Raw genomic sequence first — 26,832 nt, 5'->3', positions numbered from 1 at the left:
GCCCCTTTCGTGAGGCCCCTTAAACAGCAGGCCCAGCTCCGCATTCCTCAGTCACACAGCACCCTCAAACAGAGCAGCACTGGGCTTGAAGGAGGCCCCACAGCACTCAACCAGCCAGCTCGAGGAAAGGTCTCACTGCGAGAAAATGCAGGCCAGCAGCAACCCGGCCCCTGTGATGACAGGGAGAAGGCAACTGGGGGCTCTGCTGGGCGCAGATTGGTATATGCAGCACATTAGTCTCCGGAGCCAGAGGCCACAGTTAAGCCCACCATGAGGATGTCCTGAATATCTCAAGAAGCCTGTCATGAAATGTCTGGCTTATATATTATATTTAATCCCTTAATAATGAGTTTTTTTTATATATATACTTTAAAACTTTCAGTATTTAAGAATCAAAAATGCAAAAAAGGTGTGCACATCCAAAATCCAAATTGGGCTCAGGTGCAGGACAAAACGATAACAATAAATGAACCTGTCAGGTCTTCATCAGGCACAATGTGCTTTTATTTTTACTATTTGCTATTTTTACTACTGTACTTTTACTATTCCAATTTTTTTTTTCCACAATTATTCTCATTACCATAACACATACTCTGTCAGAAATAGGGGTACAGTAGGAGTCCATTTCTGTCCCCCAAGGTACAATCTACACTAACATACCGCATAGGGCTTATTATTGGACCTCAAGGTACATATATGTACCTTTTTGAGGGTCAAAAAGCATTTAAAGGTACATATGTACCGTTTCTTTTAAAGGTTAAGGTACAATATTGTACTCTTGAGGGTACAGCCCCAGTGACAAGCCATTGTACCCCTAAAGGTACAATCATGTACTTTATTTTCTGAGAGTGTAGATTTTTTTAGATTTTTTTTAAAATGATTATATAATTTTTTAATTAAACAATGGAAATATACAATATATTAGGTGGTGTGATACAATTTAATATATTATTTTATATTATGAAAAAACTCTTAATGCTCTGAAATGTAATCTTACATTTTATTTTATCTATAAAAAAATGTAATATTATTGTATATCGTTTTATTTTATAAACTTTTTATAAATTATATGTGATTTTATTGTCTTTCCTTTGATTTCATATTATTAAAAATTCGTAATGTGATCTTATATTTAACATTACTATTTATTACAAATTATTTATATTTGATTGATTTTATATTGACTGTATATAATTAAAAAGCTTAATGCTCTGAAATTATAAAAATAATAAAGTTTTATTTACATTTTTATTTATTACAATATGTTTGTTATCGTTTATCATTTTATATTGTATATATACATGATTTAGTAATAAAATGATTATTTTTAATTATTTAACTATTTATTTGATTACAATAGGCTTTCTTTAGTGTCTTATTTCTTTCCTTTGACTTGAGAGTGAAATATCTTTCTTGCCATGTTCCGTGAGAATCACCCACCAGCACATTCGCTCAGTGAGTCACTCCCATGCCTGTGTTTGGAACTGGCAGCTGTGTAAGCCCTGCACCATTTCCCCTCTGACCCCAAAAGAAGCAGGCAGCAGCGCTATGGGCTCCCCATGCACTGACGGAGCGCTCCAGTTACATCCTTCTGACCAGTCTGACATACACCGCACAAGCACTAAGCCCTCTTTGGATGTCTGGCCATGGAAGAGAGTAGACGTGACATTAGAGGTGGGTGAACTTGGCCAGGTTTGTGTTATCAGAGACTCATATGTCTCCAGTGACCATCATTCAAGCTCTGTGCACTCACTAAACCCACTGACCTCACCTGGATGGCAGCACCAGGCGGTCTCTCTGCCACGAACACTGCCTTGGCTTTCACCTGGCCTAAAAAAGAGCTTTTCGGGACGTGCCACATCTGCCACAACATGTCTGCTGGTGCCATCCTCACGTGAGATACATGGAGATTGAAAGCAACGATTGAGGAGCTGATTAGAATCAGTAGGAGAGTCTTGCACGAATGAGCTTCACGCAAGCCCGTCTATGCAATTATATCATACACTCACAATGATGTAATCGGAAAAGTTTGCAAAATGCATCATGCATAGAATGCCTTGTTAAAATCATTTCAAATAATTCAAATATTAAAAAAAAAAAAACATGAATAAAAATAATGACATTTAAAAATAAAAATGAAATATAATATGACTGTTTTAACATGTGCTATACATAAAACCCACAGGAATATCTTTCAAACTGGCTTGTTCACATATTAGCTGTGTCCCAATTCAGAGGATGCATACTTCAAAGACTCCAAAGGTTGGACCGAGTGTTGTTAAATGGGACGGTCTAGCCTACGGAGTGTTGTTCTTGTCGCCTTGCAACATTTCTTACTAATGATAATAAGAAATGTTTCTTGAGCACCAAATCATCATATATGAATGTAATCTGGAAACTACATTTGCCATGCTGTCACAATCATCTGACACCAGCGTCAGTTGTGTCACTCTCCCATGGACTCATGGGCACACTTGAGAATCTCTCTGGAAGGAGTAGGTCATCCGGGTACTTTATGCCTGTCTACCCTTTTATGAGTAGCCTGTGAATTCAGACATAGGCTACTTCTTTTGTCACACACTGTTTTTCACCTACTGTAGTGAAGTATGTGATTTTGGATGCAGCCCATGTATGTTTTGATTGGTTCATTACGTTCAGGTGTGTCTTATAGCCCTCATTGTGTCTGGTCTAGCTTTGTTGGTGAGTTTCTGTTCATGGTTCATGTTCAAGCCTGTTCAAATCAAGTAATTTTTTTTTCTATTTACTTTGCCACTATCGTTAAATAAAACTGCACTTGGGTTCTCATCTCAACCTGCCTTCTGTGGATTATGTTACATCTACACTGTCCAGTGGTGCACACATCTGGATGGGTTTAAATAATGAAATACTAATAATAATACTAATAATAATAACAAAACAAAATAATTTATTTTTAGCATGATTTATGCATGAAACACACGGGAGTATCTTTCAGACGGCTTGTTCTCTACACTGTCCAATGCTGTGTAGTGTACACATCTGGATGGGTTTAGTCAAGGAATCCTATAAAAGAACCTAATGGGCTCATTTTGAGAGATTTTGAGAGATTGATTAAGAGAGCTTTTAGATGTTCTTCACATCAATGAGTTCCATCTGTGATTTATGTGAGTTTTCTTTAAATGAGCGTTTTCTTCATGTCCCCTCTTTGGGAATTGTTTGTGCACGTGCAAACTCGCGCATGCCTTCCGAACAGGTTGATGTGTCGAGGTGGTGCCTGCAAGTAGCTTAAATCTCGCAAAAAGGTTGCATGGAGACTTTGAGTTTGTGAATATATCACACAAGGTTTCCTTTTATGTTTTGTAAGTAATTCCAGTCATCTAATGCAAAACATGCATAAGGACACTGCATAATATGTTTTGTGTGTGATGCATACAACGGTCCTAATAAATAATGTTCCCGAGAAATAATCTTGGATGCCCTTCTGAGCATCCATTGCTTTCAAGCTGACACTGAAGGTTTTATTAGATCAGGCAGTTGAATAAAAGAACAATGCCCTCTAATGGTATTATAGACTCTTAAGACAAATGCAGACAATGATCGGATAATAGCAGCTTAGATGTTTAATGTGGTGCAAATCATCTAAAAGCAGGGTGCGTGTTTTGTGCGCTGGCATGGAAACATGCATTACATTTGCAATGCATTAGGCTTCCTGGTGCTGTAAAGTTGACACCTGCCAGTTCAAACATCTCCATATGCAGGTGAGGACACAGTACAGGGGGACAGATGGAAATGTATACCGTATGCTTTCTGTTTCTACTAGCTATCTCTATATGAAGAGTTCAGATGCAAAAGCCTCTATGTGCCATCTGAAATTTTCTTCTAGAATGATCATTTTTATCAAGCTCGTATATTTAAGTTCAGTAATTTCACTTAAATGACAATTAATAGGTCATTTTCATTGTCATTTAAGTGAAATTACTAAACTTAAACATACAAGCTGGATAAAAATGATCATTCTAGAAGAAAATTTCAGATGGCACTTAGAGGCCTTTGCATCTGAACTCTTCATATATAGATATAGGTTATACATAAAAAGAATGAATATGAATAGCATGAATACTGTTTAATATTACTTAGACTTTGATGTGTCTCCGAAAATTCCATCTTTTATATGGTATAACGCCTGTCCTCAAACTGACCACATGGCGTCACTAATGCGCTCCGTGCAGAGTGTCATAATATGCATAATATGCTGTGTGATATGCTGATTATTGTCAGTAAAGGATGAGGTGTGATTGAGTCCTATTTAAAAAAAAAATATATATATATATATATATATAAAACATTAAATATTAAACGAAATATCTGCAACAATATTAAATAAATAAAAAACGAAATACATGCCTATATAAAAGTATTACTAAATATAAAAAGGTTATAATTATTCTAACAAGATGAGTAAAATTTGTAAACAAACTTTTATGGTGGCTTGAGAAAGCCTAGTCCAAAAGTTGAACAGTTTTAATAGACAGGCTTATAATAATAATAATAATAATAATAATAATAATAATAATAATAATAATAATAATAATAATAATAGAAGAAAAATAAATTTAAATAAAATTAAAATTAAAAATAAAACTTAATGTACCAACATAATGTACCGACATTTTTATGTATATTTGCAGTTTTGTTTTTATATAGCCTAAACAATAAACAATTATTAACATGTAAAATAAGAATATTAAAATATATTTTAAAATAAATTATTAAAATGAATGAATTAATAATAAATACATCATTTTATTAAAATAATAAAATCTAGAATTATCTCAATTATAATCTAAAATATAATGATGTGCCGACATTATGTGTGTTTATCCATATTATATTATATTTTTTATATATTGTATTATACTATATATATATATATATATATATATATATATATATATATATATATATATATATATATATATATATATATATATATATATATATATAAAACATAATTAAGAAGCTATAACAAAAAGATTCTGGTCAGTTCAGACCATAGACTGTAAAAAGAAGGTTCAAACCTGCGGCACTCTCAGTCTTCACGTGCTTTAAGCGCATGCGTGCTGAAAGTGCGCGTGACATGTTCTTTAGAATGCTACAACTGTGGAGTTGAGAAGAAAATAAATAAACAGTTTAATCGAAATCATGCATGTTCCACAGAGCGTGTTGAACCAATAAAGTAAGTCACGTCGTTTTGTTTATGAGGCTAAAAACTAAGTAAGGCTTAAAGAAATAAATAGCTTGTAACTGTATTTATTTCCGCTAGCATTCTTGCTAAATGAGCTGACTACACGGATGGGTTCGGATACTGTTTTACATAAGAAAATACAAATAAAATAACTGTTTAGATGATGCATTATTAAGATGACTGTTAAACTGAATAATAATTTAGCTCGATAACTACTGGAATGACAGCGTAATTCCCAGAGAAAAGCAACAGCAGCCTGTAAACCACTGGAGATCAGGAACATGATGTACTCACAAACCAAACAACAGTTCCATCTACGATTTGATTTTGCAGGCTGTGGAATTAATGTCAACATTGTTTAACTTTAATTTGAAGTTGATATACATAGAGCAATGCATGTTTGTTTCTGAAATCTGAGGCCATGCTCAGTAATAAGCAACGATAGACATTGTCTCGTGCTTTTGTGTTCAGTAATGCTGTAGAAACACTCGTCCACTATGCTGAGTCGCCTTCAGGAGCTCAAGAAGGAAGAGGAGACTCTTCTGAAAATAAAAGTCATGCTGCAAGATCAGCTCAACAGACTTAAGGTAAGAACAAACGTATGTACATATTTCATTGTGATATTTGAGCTTAAAACTGATCGTCTTTGTTTATGTTCATCAGTTTGAGGAGGGGACCCTGAAGTCAATGATCAGTGCTCAGACTGAAGAAAGCCCAAATGAAGCCCCTGTCCCGGAGGTAAATAAACACCACATATTCAGACATTAAAAAACATATGTACTTAAAATGAGTCGTACTCTCAAAAATAAGAATATTTTATTAAAAAAATAAATTATTGTAAATGAAATATCCCCCCAATGTTGTCTTAAGCTGCTATTATTTTTCTTTCTTTCATGAATGTCCAAGTTGGTCTTTTTTTTTTTACACAACGAAAATGAATGGTGATTTATACTGCAAAGCTCCATAAGGGGAGCATCATAAGAGTAACCCATACAACTCTTAAATTCTCATTTGTGGTCAAGTAATGTATTCAAACTTGCTGCCTCATTATCAATCACATGACATAATCAGTTGTTTTGTTTTTTTAAACAAATAGGATGCATTAAAAGATTTCTGTTCTAAATAAATACTGTTCTTTTGAATTAATAAAAATAAATGTTTTTTTAAGCACGAAATCAGCATGATTTCTGAAGGATCATGTGACACTGAAGACTAAGTAATGATGCTGAAAATTCAGCTTTGCCATCACAGGAATAAATTTAATTTTTAAATATATTAAAACAGAAAACATTTATTTTAATTTGTAATAATATTTCACAATATACCTGTTTTTACTGTAAATAAATGCTAGCTGGGTGAGCATGAGGCTTATTTTAGAAATACACACAAAAAAATCTTACTGAACCCAAACTTTTGATTGGCAGTGTAGGTGAACTAGCCTATTATTTTAAATATGAGGACCTTTACATCTTTCAGATCTTTTTTTTATTACATTTATATTTGATATGCACAGGTGGAAGTCAACCTGGATGATGAGACAGAGATCAACCAGACCAAACTAGTATTGGGTGCTCAAACAGACTATGACATGGAAGAAGAAGACGAGGAGGAAGAGGACGATGACGACGATGCAGATGATGATCTTGATATGGTGCTAGAAGATGAGGAAGAAGACAACAACGACGACTACTGACTGTGCCTGCAAAGAGAGCGTTATCATTTACTCCTGTGTTTAGGTGTGTAATTGCACATTTGGCATGCTGAAAGAGACTGTAACTGGCTCTCTCTTTCTTAGATTGGTGTTGCGTTAAAAACTGTTGGTTCACAATCTATAAAATCCTCCAGAACTATGTGTAGCACAAATAGAACTCCTCCTATAACTGTGCTGTTGGCCAAGCCTGCACTTTATGTATTTCTAAATACATATAAATTAAAGATTGCACCAATCCTATTTCATGGTGTTTACCAAGTGATGCTGTACTGTATAGGCTTTATTTAATATTGTATTGTATTGATTTCAGATTGAATGCATTATGATTATGAAGCTGATGATAAGTATTATGTATGTACATGTTCATGTTGTTAACTTGCAGAGGTATTTTTTCTATTTAGACTGAGTGTGTGGAATAGGTTGTGTATGCATGGGCATGACAATTGTTCTAGCTGAGCCAGTATTATAACTTTTTTGTACTTCATTGTTAATGTACAGAGAGTTTCTATGTTTTCTTAGAGAATAAACTCTTTTCTGCGCATTTTGAAGGTGCTCAGCGTAATAGACCTGGAGGGATGCAGATTGTTTGTTTTGGTGTTGCCTTGATGTAAATGTGATGTGTGAATGACATTTTTACATTAACCCCTTGGTACATGCTAATAAAGGCGAGTATGATGATCAGACAGCCGCATTTCCTCTGTTGGCCAGTAATAATGATATAATAAGGTACAGACTTCTGCCCCATCAAAACACAGCATGAACCTGCAATGTAGTAAAAACACTACCAGCATTCAGCATTTTCTAAACACCTGTTAACAATGTGCAACACTTCACAAAAAGAGCGAGGGCAGCTCTGGAGAAAAATGATGCCACAGATATATAAATAGGCTACTCACAGATGATGGCAGTTTTTCAATGGAAAATACAAGTTAAAGGGATAGTTCACCCAAAAATGAAAATCCTGTCATTAATCACTCATCCTCATTTCGTTCCAAACCCGCAAGGCTTTCGTTCATCTTCAGAACACAAATGAAATTCTTTTTGATGAAATCTAAGAGCTTTCGGTCTCTCCATTGACAGCTACAAAACTACCGCTTTGACGCTTCAAAAAGTTCATAAAGAAATCGTAAAAATAATCCATGTGAATTGACCAGTTTAGTAGAAATTAGATTGCTTTATCTGATGAACAGATTGAATTTAGGCTTTTATTCACATATAAACATTTAGCAACTCGCACATCAGTTGTGGTAAACGGAAGCTCAAGCATGTTCGCTTGACGTGCGAGAACCAATGAAGTTCATTCTCGTGTGTGACTCAGCACGATTGAGCTTCCGCAAGAACCAATGAGGTTCATTCTTGTGTGTGACTCAGCACGTTTGAGCTTCCGCAAGAACCAATGAGGTTCATTCTCGTGTTACGCAGTGCGTTTGAGCTTCCGTAAGAACCAATGAGGTTCATTCTTGTGTGTGACTCAGCACGTTTGAGCTTCCGCAAGAACCAATGAGGTTCATTCTCGTGTTACGCAGTGCATTTGAGCTTCCGCAAGAACCAATGAGGTTCATTCTCGTGTGTGACGCAGCACGATTGAGCTTCCGCAAGAACCAATGAGGTTCATTCTTGTGTGTGACTCAGCACGTTTGAGCTTCCGCAAGAACCAATGAGGTTCATTCTCGTGTTACGCAGTGCATTTGAGCTTCCGCAAGAACCAATGAGGTTCATTCTCGTGTGTGACGCAGCACGATTGAGCTTCCGCAAGAACCAATGAGGTTCATTCCCGTGTGACTCAGCAAGATTGAGCTTCCGTAAGAACCAATGAGGTTCATTCCCGTGTGTGACTCAGCAAGATTGAGCTTCCGTAAGAACCAATGAGGTTCATTCTCGTGTGTGACGCAGCACGATTGAGCTTCCGTAAGAACCAATGAGGTTCATCCCCGTGTGTGACTCACAACGATTGAGCTTCCACAAGAACCAATGAGGTTCATTCCCGTGTGTGACTCAGCACGTTTGAGCTTCCGTAAGAACCAATGAGGTTCATTCCCGTGTGTGACTCAGCAAGATTGAGCTTCCGTAAAAACCAATGAGGTTCATTCTCGTGTGTGACGCAGCACGATTGAGCTTCCGCAAGAACCAATGAGGTTCATTCCCGTGTGACTCAGCAAGATTGAGCTTCCGTAAGAACCAATGAGGTTCATCCCCGTGTGTGACTCACAACGATTGAGCTTCCACAAGAACCAATGAGGTTCATTCCCGTGTGTGACTCAGCACGTTTGAGCTTCTGTAAGAACCAATGAGGTTCATTCCCGTGTGTGACTCAGCAAGATTGAGCTTCCGTAAGAACCAATGAGGTTCATTCTCGTGTGTGACGCAGCACGATTGAGCTTCCGCAAGAACCAATGAGGTTCATTCCCGAGTGACTCAGCAAGATTGAGCTTCCGTAAGAACCAATGAGGTTCATCCCCGTGTGTGACTCACAACGATTGAGCTTCCACAAGAACCAATGAGGTTCATTCCCGTGTGTGACTCAGCACGTTTGAGCTTCCGTAAGAACCAATGAGGTTCATTCCCGTGTGTGACTCAGCAAGATTGAGCTTCCGTAAGAACCAATGAGGTTCATCCCCGTGTGTGACTCAGAACGATTGAGCTTCCGCAAGAACCAATGAGGTTCATTCTTGTGTGTGACTCAGCACGTTTGAGCTTCCGCAAGAACCAATGAGGTTCATTCTCGTGTTACGCAGTGCGTTTGAGCTTCCGTAAGAACCAATGAGGTTCATTCTCGTGTGTGACGCAGCACGATTGAGCTTCCGTAAGAACCAATGAGGTTCATTCCCGTGTGTGACTCACAACGATTGAGCTTCCACAAGAACCAATGAGGTTCATTCCCGTGTGTGACTCACAATGATTGAGCTTCCGTAAGAACCAATGAGGTTCATTCCCGTGTGTGACTCAGCACGATTGAGCTTCCGTAAGAACCAATGAGGTTCATTCCCGTGTGTGATTCAGCAAGATTGAGCTTCCACAAGAACCAATGAGGTTCATTCTCATGTGTGACGCAGCACGTTTAAGCTTCAGCAAGAGGCTTGTTCTCGCGCATCAAGCAGGTTCGGTTGAGCTTCTGTTCATGTTCAGTGATCAATGTTTATATGTGAATAAAAGCCAAAATTCAATCTGTTCATCGTATAAAGCGGTCAAGTCTCTTCAGAAAATTTGGCCTAAACTGCTCAATTCATATGGATTAGCTTTACGATCTCTTTATGAACTATTTGAAGTGTCAAATTGTCAGTTGTGTAGCTGCCAATGGAGGGAAAGAAAGCTCTCCGATTTCATCAAAAAGATCTTCATTTCGTTAGCCTCATAGCATAATTGCCTAAGTCCTTTTTTTTTTTTTAAATAGGACGTAGGCAATTATGCTATGAGGCTAACGATTTGTGTTCAGAAGATAAACGAAAGTCTTGGTTTGGAACGGCATGAGGTTGAGTAAATGATGAGACAGTTTTCTCTTTTGGGTTATATAATAATAATATTGGAGTAAGAATAAGATCCTAGATAGCTGCTGTGTAATATTTTGGGTCAATTTATCCCACCATATGGTGTCATTGTTATAGTAAACACAAGAGTATCAGCCTCTCCAACATTAACTTTGCTTACAGAGTGAAACCCTTGTTTGTAAGAGATCTGTCCACCGTTGCAAAATGTGATCACAGTCCATTGACCCTCAATAGGAAGGCTTATGGGTCTACATTGAGGTCCTGGGACCACCTTTAGTCTAGCACAGTGCTTTGCCACCCAGGCTGAACAGTAACAGACTTTGTACATCAACTTTCAAACCCCAGGATCGTTCTCATCGAAGGCATTTCCATCAGGGATCAATGCAGATTCTGTGATAGGTATGTTTAAATCAAGAGTATGAGATTTGATAATTGATTACTAGGCAAAAGACATTGTTTCCAGTCATAGTGATTCATTGAATCATGTCTTGTGAAAGGGTAACTACCTCTCAGATCAGGAGAGTGTGGTGCTGAAGAGAGTCGCTGAGCGTTGGAATATGATGCTGTCACACCGTGTTGGACGAGTGTGTCATGTGCTTGTGCTGGTGTTGTGTCTGTCTGCGGCTGAGGACTTCGACTGGTCAGCGAACAACCACGACTCCTTCTATTATGGCACTTTTCCAAATGGTATGATCCTACCAATACCATACGGATCCCTTTTCCTCAGCCACAAAGGCTCTTGGGAAATCAACAGATTTGCATGGATATCATTAATAAAAGTTAAATAAGTAAACTGACTAATAAGACTCCATGTGAAAGAATGTTTAAGACGTGTTCCTTACTGTTTGGCTTCATTTGTCAGGATTTTCGTGGGGAGCCGGCGGTTCAGCCTATCAGACAGAAGGAGCCTGGGACAAAGATGGGAAAGGACTGAGCATCTGGGATGTGTTCACTCATAAGAAGGGAAAGACGTTCTTGAATGATACTGGAGACTCTTCGTGTGATGGATACTACAAAATCAAGGTGCCCATGTTGGTTCTATGTCATGCTGATTCAGTACGAAATGTCCCAGCAGTGAAATGCAACCTTTTGCTTCATTTTCTTGTATAGGATGACATTTTGTTGATGAAAGAGCTGAATCTCAATCATTATCGGTTCTCCATCTCCTGGCCCAGGATCATGCCAACTGGTATCAAGTGTAAGTATCTGTAGGACTCCAGGTAGGACATTTGATATTAATAAATTCCCATTAAATTTGACTTCCACTTTTGTGTGTTTACAGCTGACCATGTGAATGAGAAAGGACTGAAGTATTATGATGTTCTTATTGATGAGCTGCTTGAAAATAGGATCACTCCCATTGTGACCCTGTATCATTGGGACCTGCCACAGGTGTGTACTCTCTTTTAATGAATAGATCTTAAATGGCATATTTAATTTTTTGCGAATAAAATTGAGGCATGTACCTTCTGTTCAATGGGCTCTATATAGTACTTTGTCTTTTTTTAATGTTCAGCTGACGTGCCATTGAAAATTAATATTTAAGCCTAATAATAATAATGCCTGATTACAAAACCCCCAGAAAACATGTTGTAAAATTTGACGTGATAGCAAATTTCATGACCGAAATCAAGGAATCTGCACGATTGGGACAAAAAAGGTCTATTTCACTTGTGTTCAGAAACTTTGTTTGACATTGACTTCTGTGCTGTTCTTCAATGCATCACTAGACTCGCTACAAAATTGACTTCTTTTTGCCCCCCCCAAAAAATGACACCATTTTCAACTAAAACCGGAAAAAATTTTATGTGTTTTGGCCGTTCATTTACGCAACAACTGTTTTGGGGGCCTGAAAAAGCCAACTGGATTCAAAGTGCAAGTATTTGAAAATGATACTGTTATAGTCTCTGTGTAAATTATGAAATTGTGAAAATGGTGAGGTCATTCTCATGCGTATTACATGTTCACTCTACATGTTCTTTACAGAGTGACATCGCCAACTACTGGCCTGGCAGCAATACAGCGTTTTTTGTCGTTTTCGCGGATCCGTGTGAATGGGATCATTTTGACAACGTTGTCGTCTGTAGGTTAAAAACGCAAAGGAAAAAACTTTCCTTTTTTAGTACATCATTGTTGTATAAACGTAAATTTATCTTTTAAGATATGCTCACATTTACCGTTTCTTGATTAAATTTCGTGGGCGAATCAGTATGATCGGGAGTTCCACATGAGTGCTTATGCAAAGTTGGTCACGGATTCCCCACATTGACCAAATAGCGACTTGGTGTAAAAAGTGACTTTTCAACTAAAAACTGAAAACTTTTTATGCGTTTTGGCCATTCATTTATAGGACAAGGCAAACTTTTGTATATGGGATTCAAAGTGCAAGTTTTTTGAAAACGATAGGCTACTGTTACACGGTCTCTGAAAACTACAAAAACACGAATTTAAGAAGACGGTGACATTACATGCTCAGTCTATAGGAACTTTTTTGCCCATGAAAAGCACAGAAATTTCACTTATGTATGTGAACACACTTTACTGTTCTCGTTTGTCCTGACATCCATGTTTTCATTTGCGAAACGTTAATACAGCATTTAACCTAAAGTCAGTTCATCAGGAGTCAATTTGATTAATTTTTGACATATCTTTCTAGCCTGGTTGAAACCAGACCAATCTCAGTAGTAACTGAGTTATGGTCTGGCAAAGCTTCATTAATAACTCATTTCCAAAGGGGCGTCACCAACGGACACCGCTCAAATGCCCCTGGACGCAATTGGATAGACTTAAAACCAATCAGAGCGATCATCATTGTGTAAAGCCCGCCCCAAAGTTTCTGATTGGTGCCGCGATTTCGACGGATTAGAAATGGGCTTGAATGAGCTCTTTGCCAGACTACTTGCAGAGCAAATCTAAATTTGCCGGAAGTTGTCTGGGTTTTCCCAGGCTAATATCTTTCAACAATATCTGTCAAGTATTGGCAAGTAAAAATATACACATTTAATGAATTAAATGTAACCTATCCACTGCATTGCCTGATGTATTAGATTTCTCTGTAACCTTTCTGGAAAGTTTTATCATTCATCATCATGTCTGTACATTTGGACAGGTTTTGCAAGAGAAATATGGTGGATGGCAGAACATCAGCATGATTAATTATTTCAGTGATTTTGCCAACCTTTGCTTTGAACGATATGGGGACCGTGTGAAATACTGGATAACTTTTAATAACCCATGGGTATGCTCACTCAACACATCTTTACTTAATGCCAGCAAATTAAATAAATGTGTAAAGGATATGCTTATTAATGTGCTCAATGTGTGTCAGTCAGTGGCAGTGGAAGGATATGAAACTGGAGAACATGCTCCAGGACTGAAGCTCAGGGGCACGGGGGCCTACAGAGCAGCTCACCACATCATTAAGGTAACATCATTCCCTTGACAGAATATTGCACCATAGTATTTCAAAATGGAGATGTATGCAATACTGTTTGTGTTGGTTTAATAACAGGCACATGCTAAGGTTTGGCACACTTACGATTCTCAGTGGCGAAGCAAACAAAGAGGTATGAGCTTACAAATGTCTGTTAGTTTATCAAAAATGACACCCTCTGAACCCTCTGGTTGCTTTCTTCTCTAGGTATGGTGGGTATTTCACTGTATGGGGACTGGGGAGAGCCTGTGGACATCACTAACCAGAAGGACATTGAGGCTGCTGAGAGATATGTGCAGTTTTACATAGGCTGGTTTGCTACACCCATCTTCCATGGAGATTATCCTCATGTGATGAAGGATTTCATAGGTACTGTTGCAAAGTAGATGTTGGTTGAATATGTGAGGTCAAGAATGGCAAAATTCAGCATCTTAATACCAATTTTGTATCCAAGGAAGGAAAAGCACACAGCAGGGCTTGGGAACGTCTCGACTTCCCTCCTTTTCCTCTCAGGAGAAGAGTTACATCAAAGGCACCTGTGACTTCCTAGGCGTGGGGCACTTCACGACACGCTACGTCACCCAAAAGAGCTTCCCTTCCAACCGTGGCAACACCTACTTCTCAGATCGGGATTTAGCGGAGCTGGTCGACCCACGTTGGCCTGATCCTGGTTCAGAATGGCTCTACTCGGTTCCTTGGGGCTTTCGCCGTATGCTCAACTTTATAAAGGTGCACAATGGCTATCGTTTAAAAGCCATTGGTAACATTTCCTCATGATGAATCTTGATCTTGTTTCAATCATGAATATTTTTTTATTACTAATGTCTTTGTGACAGTATCATGTCAAGAATACTACAATTTGTATATGTATGATAAGATCAAATATAATCAAGTCTTTAAACTCTTGACTTATGCTCTTTGACTTAAGACTCAATATGGGAACCCCATGATCTTCATCACTGAGAACGGGGTCTCAGAGAAGATAATGTGCACAGAACTGTGTGATGTCTGGAGGATTCAGTATTACAAGGATTACATCAATGAGATGCTCAAAGGTAACTAATCAATGAATGGATGAACTTCCTCATCAGTTACTTGCCTTCATGCTGTTCCAAACCAGTATGGCTTTCTTTCTTTAGATGAAAACAAAAGAAGATATTTTGAGGAATGTTTCAGCTGTTTTTCTCCATATAATGGGGTTCAAAACAATATTGGACCCCACTGACTTACATTGTATGAACAAAAACAACATTTCACATTTTTCAAAATATCTTTTTTGGTGTTCTACAGAAGAACGTCATACACGTTTGCAGCAACATGATGCTGAGTAAATGTAAACAGAATTGTGACAAATTATCATTGTATCATATTTCTTGTTATCCTGCAGCTATCAGAGATGGAGTGAACGTGAAGGGCTACACTGCCTGGTCCTTGCTAGACAAGTTTGAATGGGATGAGGGTTACTCAGAGAGGTTCGGCCTGTACTACGTAGACTTCAAGAACAAAAATAAACCTCGCTACCCCAAGGCCTCTGTTCAGTTCTACAAACGCATCATTAATTCAAATGGATTTCCCAATCAAAGAGAGGTAACATCTATTTTGGTTATCTGTTCATTATGTGTTACTAAAAAGAAAAGAATGGAGGTTATAATTACCTAGTAATGAAGGCATATAAAAGTTGCAATTTCTTTTTCTTATATTTTGGCTTTTAACATTAAATGTCAGTTTTATACAAGGACACTCGTTGAATCATAAACACACAAAAAGAGTTATACCACACACTCACAGTTAAATAATAAAAGTTATTTTTAGGAAAGTGCTAATTAACATTTTAAATGAACTGATTCTGCTCCAGATTGTTTGACAGCCATCTTGTACTAACCTTTTGGATTAGAGCATCTGTGTTGGTACTGAAACATGCTATTTAGAGTCAATGAAATGTTTGCAGAGAACATTTTCCAATTAAATAGCTGTTTAGGAGGAATAAGGCAACAACCTCATTGTTGGAGAACCCCCAAGATTAGAATGTAATTACCATATAAATTATTTTTTCTAATTATTTTTCTGTTTATTGAACAAACTCCAACTCATCACCTTGGACATGTTCCAAATGTTTATTTTCAGATGATACAAAACAACATAATTTTTTATATAATTGTTTATATAATCTATTAAAGGTGGTGTAATTAACAGAATTAAACAGCCAAGTTAAATACCACATAAAATGACAGATTAGAGTAGAAGAATCAGAATAGAATCTTGAAAGAAGTGTCCTTCTGTGCAAACCTCCATCTGTAAGAGAACAGTATGACTAAATGAGACAATAACCATATGCTCTGAATCATCATTATCATCATTGGCAGGTTGAGAACTGGAAGAGTAAAGCTACAGAGACTTGCTCCACCAGCAATCAGCTCCTGGCTGCAGGTCAGTGGATCATTGATTCTAACTTAGTTGAACCAGGGCAAACAAGGAAAAATTCCATTTGTTGACCACAGGCTAAAAAGAATAATCGTGTAGCCTTTAATCAAGAACAAATTCAATGGGTACAAATTCCCTTGAACAGTGCATGAGAACATTCCTTGTCTTCATCTGGATCTCCACTGTTTTATTATGCTAACCTCATTTGTGGTTTGACGAGGTTTCTACTTAGTGGTAGCGTCCATAGGGACCCGGGTATGCTTACCATGAGAATGGATCGACAAAGGCTTTTGGGGAGGTCTGAAACAGAGACTGAGCTGAAACCTCTAACAGGATTTTTCTTTGTTTGCCCCTCCAGCTAGATGAAAAATCCAAGGAAAATAAAGATCATGCAGAGATGCCAAAGGTTTGGCCAGTGCATGATGAAGTTTAGACACTAGGGTAAAGAAAAAACTTCTTTCTTTTCTTTTTGGCTTGGCAAACTACCGACAATGTCGTTAAAAAAAACTCAAAATGATTTTGTGGTGTAGTTGGATAAAAAGAACATTAAGCAACTCCACTTCTGGCCTACTCTAATCTTGAGAAGATGAAATATCTTAAATCTTCAGAGGCCATATCTTAATTAAATGCCAACATAAAGAAAAAGCCAGATCAGCTATTGAAGTACATTAAAGGAGCAGTACACTGAGAAACCTCATTTCATTAGAATGTTCTATATACTGTCGAGTGCAACAGTGCTCGCTCACTTTTTTTAATTGCCTTTTTTTTAAAAGTCTTCCTTAAAGAGTTATAAGTCATCAACCAAACCAACCAGCTATGAGGTAAATCACAAATTTGATTTGAAACAAAAAAATATTTGAAAAAGAAGACCAAAAGACAAAGGCACAAGTCTTAACGGCTTTTAACAACAAAGAAATGGTGATTATGTATGTAGAAATCATATATTTTACGTTTATTGCAAAATATGCAGTAGTTAATACACTTTATTAGGTACACCTGTTCAACTGCTTGTTGACGCAAATATCTATTCAGCCAATCACATGGCAGCAAAAGTTCAAACTGAGCATCATCAGAATTGGGAAGAAAAGTGTTTAAAGTGACTTTAAACATGGGATGGTTGTTTGTGCCAGACAGGCTGTATTTCAGAGTATTTCAGAAAATCTACTGGGATTTTCACACAAAACCATCTCTAGGGTTTACAGAGAATGGGCCGAAAAAGAGAAAACATCCTGTGAGTGGCAGTTCTGTGGGCGAAAATGCCTTATTGATGCCAGAGGTCAGAGGAGAATGACCAGACTGGTCAAGCTGATAGAAAGGCAACAGTGAATAATCACTCGTAACAACCGAGGTCTGAAAAATAGCATCTCTGAACGTACAACACTTCAAACCTTGAAGCAGATGGGCTACAGCAGCAGAAGAACACACCGGGTGCCAATCCTGTCAGATAAGAACAGGAAACTGAGGCTCACCCAATGCACAGGCTCACCAAAATTGGATAGAAGAAGATTGGAAAAACATTGCCGTGTCTGATGAGTATTGACTTCTGCTGCTGCGACATTCAGATAGTAGGGTCAGAATTTGGCGACAACATGAAAGCATGGATCCATCCTGCCTTGTATCAACGGTTCAGGCTGCTGATGGTGTGAAGGATATTTTCTTGGCTCACTTTGGGTCCCTTAGTACCAATTGAGCATCATTTAAACGCCACAGTCTACCTGAGTATTGTTGCTGTCCATGTCCATCCCTTTATGACCAAAGTGTAACCATCTTCTGATGGCTACTTCCAGCTGGATAATGTGACATGTCACAAAGCTCACATCATCTCAAACTAGTTTCTTAAACTTTGCAATGAGTTCACTATACTCAAATGGCCTCCACAGGCGCCAGATCTCAATCCAACAGAGCAGCTTTGGGATGTGGTGGAACAGGAGATTCACATCATGGATGTGGAGCCGACAAATCTGCAGCAACTGCGTGATGCTCATATCAATATGGACCAGAATCTCTGAGGAATGTTTCCAGAACCTTGTTGAATCTGTGCCACGAAGAATTAAGGCAGTTCTAAAGGCAAAGGGGGTCCAACCCGATACAAGCAAGGTGTACCTAATAAAGCGTAGGGAGACTGACTCTATCATTTTGTTTCAATTCTCTGATTGGTGATGTTTTTCCCCCACAAAATCCAGGGTAATATATTTTTTCACCATGAATTCCACTTTTAAAAGTGATTTGTTAAAAAAATATGTTGAAATAATGTGGGCTGATGACTCAAACAAAAGCATATAACATTGTATACCATCAATTAATAATCCCGTAGCTCAGAATAGGTCTGTCTTTAAAGGTTATCGGAAAAAATCAGTTTCTATATGGAGAAAATAAGGATTTTTACTTGCGGAACCTGACTGTTGCACAAGTTTTCATCAGGAGCAATTGTGTATGGACTATATGGAACATAACTTTTGATGAACTCACTGCTGTTTTTATATTATCAGCAAAAAAAATCATCAGATTATTAAGATTTCAAAATCTTTTTAATCTGAACTTTGCTCATTCATATTTCAAACTGAAATGCTGCATACTGTATGTGCTGTATAATCTTTAAAAAAAAAAAAAAAAAAAAAAAAAAAAAAACAGCCAGATTATAAATGAATAAATGTCAAGGATGCTTGATGTGGATTACGTCCTTTTTCTTATAACCCGGTTGACTGAATTGTGGCACTTTAATGTGAGCTTACACAGCGGCCCTCAAAGGGTTAATGTGCCCTGATGATATCCTAAGATTATTTCTCTCTCTTCATTAGAGGAACAGCGGAATACAGCTGCCAATATTCTAAGACTTATTCATGGTAAGCCATCACACAAACACACCACACCTAGAAGAGAACTATATTAACCCTTTGAGTGCTCTGTTATGCAAAAGCAATGTGAGGACTGGGCTGCGCTAACATGTTTGGGCTGATAAACATGTTTGTGTGTCTATGTTTCAGATCCTTTAACCAGCCACATGGAGATGGTGACTGAGGTTGTGGTTCCCACGGTGTGCACCCTCTGCATTTTGATCAGCGCTGTCTTTCTCATGATCCTGCTGCGCAAACGCAACTAGCTCACTTTTTTATAAGGAAAAATAACTGAATTCGGCCTGTTTCTCATTTAATACTCTTTGCAGGCAGGGACGCTGAGGTTAAGGATACTATGCTGAATTTAAAGGTACACTATAACTTTTGGCCCTCTAGCAGTTAAAAAACAAAACTGCATGCATTTTGAAGAAGAACATTGTTTTGGTTGTGCTTCGACTCTGCGGGACTGTGCGGATCAATATGGTTATCCTACTGCTCATAAAAATTTAATCGTTATGGACTAATTATAAACGGTTTGTTCTTTAATTCCAGTTTGTTCAGTTCCATTTGTTCCACACCACACACGTGTCAAAGTAGCCGGAGCAGCTTTTCTTTATTTATGGATATGACAAGACATGCACGAGCAAGTTTACCACAAAAACCATCCCAACAGGTCTAAAATAAAAACATTTATAATAGGCTTACTATAGTGAATCAGGGTAAGACAAAAACATGTTTTGGAGGAAGGATTGATTTTTTTTAATCATTATTTCAATTTAGATAATTTTGAACAACAAAAAAAGTTACATAGTGTACCTTTAAATGATATAGGCAAATAGTCTTTCAGTTTTGGATATTACTTCTATGTGGACTAACCTTTAACCCTACCGTTCAAAAGTTTGGGGTCAGATTTTTTCTTCAGATTTCAATGCTGTTCTTTTTAACTTTCTATTCATCGAAGAATCCTGAAAAAAAATGTATCACGTTTCCACAAAAAATATTAACCAGCACAGCTGTTTTCAACTGTGATGATAAAAAGAAATGTTTCTTGAGCACCAAATGATCATATTAGAAGACTGGAGTAATGGCTTCTGAAAATTCAGCTATTCCATGACATTTTAAAATATATTAAATAAAAAGTTATTTTAAATTGTAACAATATTTCACATTATCACTGTATTTTCAAATAAATGCAGCCTTGCTGATCATTTGACTCTTCTTTCAAAAACATAAAAAATACTTTTGAACAGTATTGTACACAAAAAGTGCCACAAATTAAAACTGCAATAAAAAATAAAGAAAAAAAAACAAATAAACAAATGAATACAAACTTTATTTCTTTTCTACTACATTTTCTGTGAGTACATTTCCATTAAATGGAGTCTTACCGGTGTTAAGTGAAGCTGATGAGGCTACAGCTCACCATGGCCCTGTAGTAAGACATCTTCTCACACTCTCCATTGACAGACTCATCCAGGGGCACATCTGCATGTGTGTGACAAGATTAATTTAAATGTCATATTTCTTTTCGTTTTCAACAAACTCAACAACAAAAGATATGAAACTGGTGAAAAAAAAAAAAAAAAAAAACCCTGCCGGTGACTTTACCTAAGTCAAAACTGATGTGGTCTACTAGGGGCTTGTCACTGAGGTACAATGCTGTCTTGACTTCCTTAGACCCCTGTCCACTGGACACCTCCATGCCCCAAGAGAATGGCTGCTCCCTGAGAGAATAACATAAACCAACATTATAAATGTCATTACACTGTTCAGTACATCCTACATCAAATGGCAAAGTAATCAATGCTGGGTAGATTACTTACAAATTGTAGTCTATTACCAAATATAAATTAGATGATACAATTTTGAACATTTAAATAATTTGAACATAAAAACAATCAAATTAAAACACTAAATAAGAATAAGATTAAATATTTGATTTGTTTATGCTGTGTTTCCATGTAATTATAGTCGCCTGACTTGTGGCCAAGTCTGTATGTGCAATTCCATAAAACTTTTGAGAAAGGAAAATTTAAAAGATTAAAAAGAATCAATGAATTCTGAATAATTCACTGCCATTTTGCGAATATTAAAAAGAATCAATGAATTCTGATTAATTCACTGCCATTTTGCGAATATTAAGTAATCATGTAATCAACGAAAATGTAACTGTATTCTGAATTTTCCATTTTTGGAATCTGATTACAAAATCTATATTACATATAATCAATTACTCCCCAGCACTGAAAGTAATGCAGTTACATATTGTCTATCTGACAGCTCGTAAGAAAAGCAGCATCAACTCACTTTTCATAAAAGTAGCTAATGAGGGCAGGCTTAACTTGCAACTGGAAGACGTGGTCCTCGTCATAGTTGGATGTTTTATAGTACTGCAAACAGGACCTGTCATCAGATATCATGGTTAGAACACATTTACCAAGACCCAGCAACTGAAATTAGATTTTTCTCTCTATTTTTTAATCTCTTGCAATGCAGTGTTCTGCTCTGATGGAAAAGTGCACCCTAAATCATAAACCACAATTTCCTGTGAAAAATGGAATGATATATTACTCGTGTACATTTTGAATCACCATTTGATTAATATATAATTCAGGGAAAGGGCAGGAAGCTCACTGAGTGAAAAGGAAAAGGCGGTCATGAGGAAGACTGAGAAAAGTACTGCAGGTGCCCAGGATCTCCAGCAGGTGGTGCAGTTTCCTCACTCTTATCACCTGCTCCTGCAGGTCAACATCAGTGTCCAAGTAGTAACTCTGGAAATTTGAGATAAAATGCATAAACCACTCCAGCACCATATTATTTATATCGACCAAAATCTTTAACAAATAAAAATCTAAAAGCGTTTCCTACCAAATAGTTGAGAGTTGTAAGTTCCTTTCCTAAAAAAGAAGAAAGTCAGAATCAAGTCTTTTAGTCTGCTTCTCAAAGTATTTTTGAGCATCTAAAAATTAACAACTTTCTTATGTAGCCAATTAGCAGATGAAGTGAATTATAAACCAAAGAAGAGCTACATTTAAAATTTGAAAGTTAGTGTACCAACAAGGTAGTTGATGAAGTCTTTCCTGATCTTGTCCAGGCCCAACTCCAGCAGCATATTAGCGGGAGTGAGGCCAGTGAGAGGCATGGTGTCTATCTGCTGCTGGTACGACTGCAGGATCAACTTACTGAGAGTGCTATTGCTGTCTTTGTGGATCTAAGTGGGAAAAATACACTCATTACATACCATTTTAAAATATTTATGCTGAAAAAAATTATTATTTTTTTAAATCACAATGTTTAACCAAAAAATATATTTAATGCATTTATGCATAATACAGTTGCACACACCCATGGTTTGATTTTACCAAGTTTCACTGCTTTGACAACAATTTTCAGGCATTCTGTTATGTCTTGATATGAAGTTACACCTATGAGAAAAAAAAATGTAATTCATTTAGTTACAGTGAAATTATTTTGCTGTGTGTGTGAAATTTTGCAATGCTAATATTTACTCCTCCTCATCTTCTCCCACAGTTGTTCAGTAAAATCCAGGTCTCCTCTCTCAATTACCATCGAGCTGAAAACTGCAGTAGCGTCTGTCTTGGCTTTCTGTTTCTGTTACAAAAGATTAAAGGAATAGTTCATCCATTAATAAAACTTCTGTCATTATTTTCTCACTGATGTCGTTCAGATACATGACTTTCCTTCTTCAGTGGAACACACAAGGAGAATTTTTGAACAATAATTTGGCAACGCTTCAATACAATGAAAGTGAATGATTGAGAACTGTCAAAATCATATTAGATTATATTCAGGGTCGGATTTATGCATAGGCATTCTAGGCACGCGCCAAAGATTGCATGTCCAGGGGGCCCCCCAATTACAATGAAGGGAAATATATATATATTTTTAATTATTACTTCACTCTACTGCTAAACCTCAGTACAACAATTACTTTATAAATTAATAAAAATTTAAATATTGTCACAGTCGGGTAGAAACCTTGTATCTCCATTTTTCGTTTTTTTTCAAAAATCATTACAATTGGTCACCCATTTGCCCCTTAAAAAGGTACAATAAAAGTAAAATACCCAAAAATCACTTGCACAGTGTGATATTTTTCCTGCAGTTGTGTATTTACAATATCCCAAAAGTTCCCAAAGATTTTTCATTTCAGAGAAATTCCAATTTTAAATAATGGCTCGTCCCTGGTCATTGTCGCCTGTCAATGACGTAATATCCGCGTTATCCCTGGTTTCCTGCTCGTACTGTGATAGTAACCATGGCGACAGACGTAGACAACTGCGTTACGTCTAGCGGCACGCTTACGCTGTTGTTGTTTCGTTCAAACATTATGGACCATGGCAAGCAGACTTTGGGACAAAAGTATAAATAAAATGTGGATCAATATCGGCATGGCGTTTTCGAGATGCCGAGAGCTCCATGTCCGCGACTAACTTGGACTTGACAGAGACGCCACTCTTGCATGTACTTTATTAGTTTAGTATGATAGTGTAGAAAACAGCGCTGTGTAACCTCACAAGTTTAATTCGTCAAATAAACTGACCTGTGTGAGTAGTAATTCAGCGGGTAAGTTAGTTCGGTATAATTAAATGTCCTTATTTCTTTATATTCGCGGGACTAGCGTGTGGCGCTGATATCTGTCTCTTATTAGCAATCGCACCCTGCTTCATACCACAGTCACGTTAAAAACATGCAAACATTGCAATGCAAAGGTAAATAAGGTATACACATACACATATATATATATATATATATATATATATATATATATATATATATATATATATAAATAAACACACACACTTATAAAGGCTAATGTTTTATGTACTTGAAGAGCGGAGAAGAGTGTGTGTTTTAGAGAATTACAGTGTGTTTGTCTTAGTCTAGCTTGATGTGAAGTCAGCCAATACTCTCTTAAAAAGCCTGTGCGAAGCACTTCATCTTTTATGACGTGAGATCTTGGCCAAATGATAGAAAAAACAGCAACAGCTACAATTAACTTCATAACCTGTAAGTTGATGAAAACGTAACGCGATGCACTTACTGCCTCTCAGATTTGGCCGTTCTAATGAAAATGCGACATTCACTGCTCAAAAACTTCAGAACTTAATTTGAGCTTGATTTTGGTCAAATGTTAATAATATAATTACACATTCAATATATGATCATATATAATGCCACAATATCAACTTTGACAACATGCAACAATGGGGGCAAAAATGTATTTTGCCTATGTCTTAATATGAGGTCAATTCGGCCCTGATTGATTATATTATCAATTTACCTCAGAAGGTTTGGCAGTGTGTCCTGGTACTCCATGAGCAAGGTTTTCAAGCTCTAAAATAAGGAGGAGACATAATAAACATAATAATCCATCTCCCTTAAACTTCACACACTATAAAGCAAAAAAAAATAAAAAATCCAAGACTGACACAGAGAAAATCAGCAGCATTCATATCTATTTGCTGCTTCTTTCTGCAGCTGTGTATTCATATCACACAGATCAATCTCACTGTATTTACCCTCTATGAGTGCTCTGGTCAGGTCCACTGCAGACTGAGTCTCCATTGGTTCCAACCATTCAGTTTCTCCTGTTCTCAAACCCTCTGCCAAAGCCTAGTACAAGGGTTTTAAAATAAAAATAATGACATTAAATTGCTTAATGATATCATTATTATATTGTAAGCAATTATATATTAGAGTAAAACATTTTTCCATCTATAGCAAACCTACTGCAATTCGGCTATGTAAATAAACCCTATAATAGTATATAAATAATATTAAAATAATTCCATACCAGAAGGAACTCCATCTCTCTGTGGGTCTGATACAATGGACTTCTTATGTCTCCAACTGAGACTTTGATATTCTGTAATATCAAACCAAACAAAAAAAAAAACTAAGAACCCCAATATACAGTATAAACAAAACTAAATGACTAAAGTTTCACGGGCAAATGAATGCGGCATAAGCGCAGACCAGAGTTGCTTTAGAAGACAAGGGAGGACATTCCAAGACTTTTTCCACATTATTCCATGTCAGACTCGCTATTACACTGCTTTGAGACTCAAACATCATGCTCTCTTCTTTCAAGGAGCAAAACATGTTGAACTGCGCATAGCCTTTGGTCGCCACCTGGAAAAAAAAAATTCAGATAATTAGGTTTAATAGATATCTAATAGTGAAGTACCTATAGGAATTATACAGAAAATATTTTTTTTTTTTACTGTAGAAGGATGGTGTCTATTCTGATGCTCTTGTTTAAGCTCATCCAATGTGGTGAAAGAGGTTTCATCTCTTGTTGGACCTGCAAAATTGTGAAATAAGAGAAGGTTGTTTCTCTTTACAAAGAATAATCTTACAAGTAAAATTACTGGATTGGATCCATAACGTAATACTTGAGTAATGAGTGCTATTACCTTTGCAGCAGACTGTATACAGTTTAACACCACTGGTTTTGTTTCCACTGTAGACAGTTTCTACTCCAAGCCAGGCACTGGCACATGGGTCAGACTTGTCACAACGGACCCAGAGAGGGTGCAAAGCGCCTGGGACTTCCACTTGGGGCATGTTGGGGTTATGAGCCATGGTGTACCACGACAGCAGCTGCCTGGTTGAAGAAACAAGTGAGTTATGATTATTCATAATCACAATGCTAGTTTTAATTATACTATATTGCAACAAGCCGCTTCTTTTACCTTGCTTTCATGACAGAGAGAGGCTGAGGCCCCAGATCTTGTTCCACTTCATAAAGTAACGTTATCTCTTCAGCAACACTGGTGTCAGCTGAAGTTTCTGTAGATTCTGCTTCACACTTTGGTTGCTTTTGATAAAATAAGTTTACAAATGATGTAATGTTTACTGTAAATAGAAATGGCACATAATGTGTGTATATCGGGGGCAATCACAAACTGACTTACTGCTTTCTCACAGACAAAGACAGGCTGATTTCCACTGATTATGTTGTGTAAAAGCTCTTCCTTCTCCACCAGGAGTACTGAAATTTCATCCTGAAGCAAACAAACAACTTATTTTCAACACACATGACTGAGCATCTTCTCTATATAAATGCATTCACATTAATTGTACCATATACGTGCAGTTGTCTTTACTTTCATCCTGACATAACCTAAAACAGGCACGGAAAGAAATATGAGTTAAGCATATGAATTACGTAAATAACATACTGTACGTAGTAAAACATGACAGAACTGCCAGTTATTCAAGTTTAATCGCAGTAGAAAATATAACGACAGTTAACGTTACTCACTTGAGAAATTTAACAAAAGCGTTGGCGTCGGAAACTATTTTGGATCCCATTCCCTTCGTTTGAAAACAAAGGCAATATAAAGATATGATAAAGAATGTTCCCCGTTTGAATGAAAAACTTTTGATGAAAAACAATTTGATTACAGCGCGCCAAATGTACGTCACCAGGAGTTAAGACGCAGTCACGCAGACGTCTTTTTGCCACGCCTATTGTTGTTAAAAATGAATCTTCAACAACAAAACGATTTTTTAAAAATAAAATTCTATATTATTTTCATCTAAAATGCAATATATTAAATACTAAAAAAAAATCCAAACGTTTATAAATATTTTAAATAATTATTTAAAGTAGTTCCACATGACCCATCCGCCAGCTTCCACTGCTTAAATAGTGCCAAAATATATACTGCCACGTTTATTATTTTATCTTATTG

At 37.0% G+C, this 26,832-nt stretch overlaps 3 protein-coding genes across 5 annotated transcripts; 2 read left to right on the top strand and 1 right to left on the bottom strand.

Annotated features, from left to right (window-relative positions):
- Window positions 1-5,070: 5,070 nt before the first annotated feature.
- On the top strand, window positions 5,071-7,618 carry snapc5 (small nuclear RNA activating complex, polypeptide 5). Its single transcript, XM_079874902.1, has 4 exons — window positions 5,071-5,215; window positions 5,696-5,811; window positions 5,888-5,962; window positions 6,738-7,618. Exons 2-4 carry the CDS (start codon window positions 5,722-5,724, stop codon window positions 6,915-6,917), a joined length of 345 nt encoding a protein of 114 aa, XP_079731028.1. The 5' UTR covers window positions 5,071-5,215; window positions 5,696-5,721; the 3' UTR covers window positions 6,918-7,618.
- A 3,359-nt stretch (window positions 7,619-10,977) lies between these two features.
- On the top strand, window positions 10,978-19,704 carry lctlb (lactase-like b; the record flags this gene model as incomplete). 3 transcript variants are annotated; one of them, XM_079874822.1, is made up of 14 exons in its annotated part: window positions 10,978-11,107; window positions 11,283-11,443; window positions 11,531-11,618; window positions 11,703-11,812; window positions 13,530-13,658; window positions 13,749-13,844; window positions 13,932-13,986; window positions 14,061-14,222; window positions 14,308-14,582; window positions 14,782-14,908; window positions 15,241-15,440; window positions 16,217-16,280; window positions 19,073-19,117; window positions 19,259-19,704. In XM_079874822.1, 14 exons carry the CDS (start codon window positions 10,978-10,980, stop codon window positions 19,372-19,374), a joined length of 1,758 nt encoding a protein of 585 aa, XP_079730948.1. In that variant the 3' UTR covers window positions 19,375-19,704. The 3 variants fall into 3 exon arrangements, with proteins under 3 accessions (XP_079730948.1, XP_079730950.1, XP_079730949.1); XM_079874824.1 differs by lacking the exon at window positions 19,073-19,117 and having other exon boundaries at window positions 11,531-11,609; XM_079874823.1 differs by lacking the exon at window positions 19,073-19,117 and having other exon boundaries at window positions 10,981-11,107.
- zwilch (zwilch kinetochore protein) lies at window positions 15,951-26,578 on the bottom strand. Its single transcript, XM_079874821.1, has 19 exons — window positions 26,400-26,578; window positions 26,219-26,258; window positions 26,050-26,139; window positions 25,828-25,952; window positions 25,549-25,739; window positions 25,357-25,436; window positions 25,109-25,264; window positions 24,927-24,998; window positions 24,652-24,745; window positions 24,414-24,466; window positions 22,618-22,720; window positions 22,454-22,533; window positions 22,163-22,319; window positions 21,977-22,005; window positions 21,743-21,879; window positions 21,416-21,511; window positions 20,717-20,832; window positions 20,497-20,593; window positions 15,951-16,145 (listed from the first exon to the last, which is right to left on the bottom strand). Exons 1-18 carry the CDS (start codon window positions 26,447-26,449, stop codon window positions 20,502-20,504), a joined length of 1,761 nt encoding a protein of 586 aa, XP_079730947.1. The 5' UTR covers window positions 26,450-26,578; the 3' UTR covers window positions 15,951-16,145; window positions 20,497-20,501.
- Window positions 26,579-26,832: the final 254 nt, after the last annotated feature.

The sequence above is a fragment of the Squalius cephalus genome (genome assembly GCF_949319135.1).
Source record: "Squalius cephalus genome assembly, chromosome: 6".
Classification (NCBI taxonomy): domain Eukaryota; kingdom Metazoa; phylum Chordata; class Actinopteri; order Cypriniformes; family Leuciscidae; genus Squalius; species Squalius cephalus.
This window is presented reverse-complemented; position numbering and strand designations above follow the sequence as displayed.

Bases quoted from the DNA above. Each gene is read 5' to 3' on its own strand.
- snapc5 (XM_079874902.1), top strand. From the start codon at position 5,722: ATGCTGAGTCGCCTTCAGGAGCTCAAGAAGGAAGAGGAGACTCTTCTG. The intron at 5,812-5,887 runs GTAAGAACAAAC...TATGTTCATCAG, and splicing joins ATCAGCTCAACAGACTTAAG to TTTGAGGAGGGGACCCTGAA. The intron at 5,963-6,737 runs GTAAATAAACAC...TGATATGCACAG, and splicing joins ATGAAGCCCCTGTCCCGGAG to GTGGAAGTCAACCTGGATGA.
- zwilch (XM_079874821.1), bottom strand. From the start codon at position 26,449: ATGGGATCCAAAATAGTTTCCGACGCCAACGCTTTTGTTAAATTTCTC. The intron at 26,140-26,218 runs GTACAATTAATG...TGTTTGCTTCAG, and splicing joins AAGACAACTGCACGTATATG to GATGAAATTTCAGTACTCCT. The intron at 25,953-26,049 runs GTAAGTCAGTTT...TTTTATCAAAAG, and splicing joins TCTTTGTCTGTGAGAAAGCA to CAACCAAAGTGTGAAGCAGA.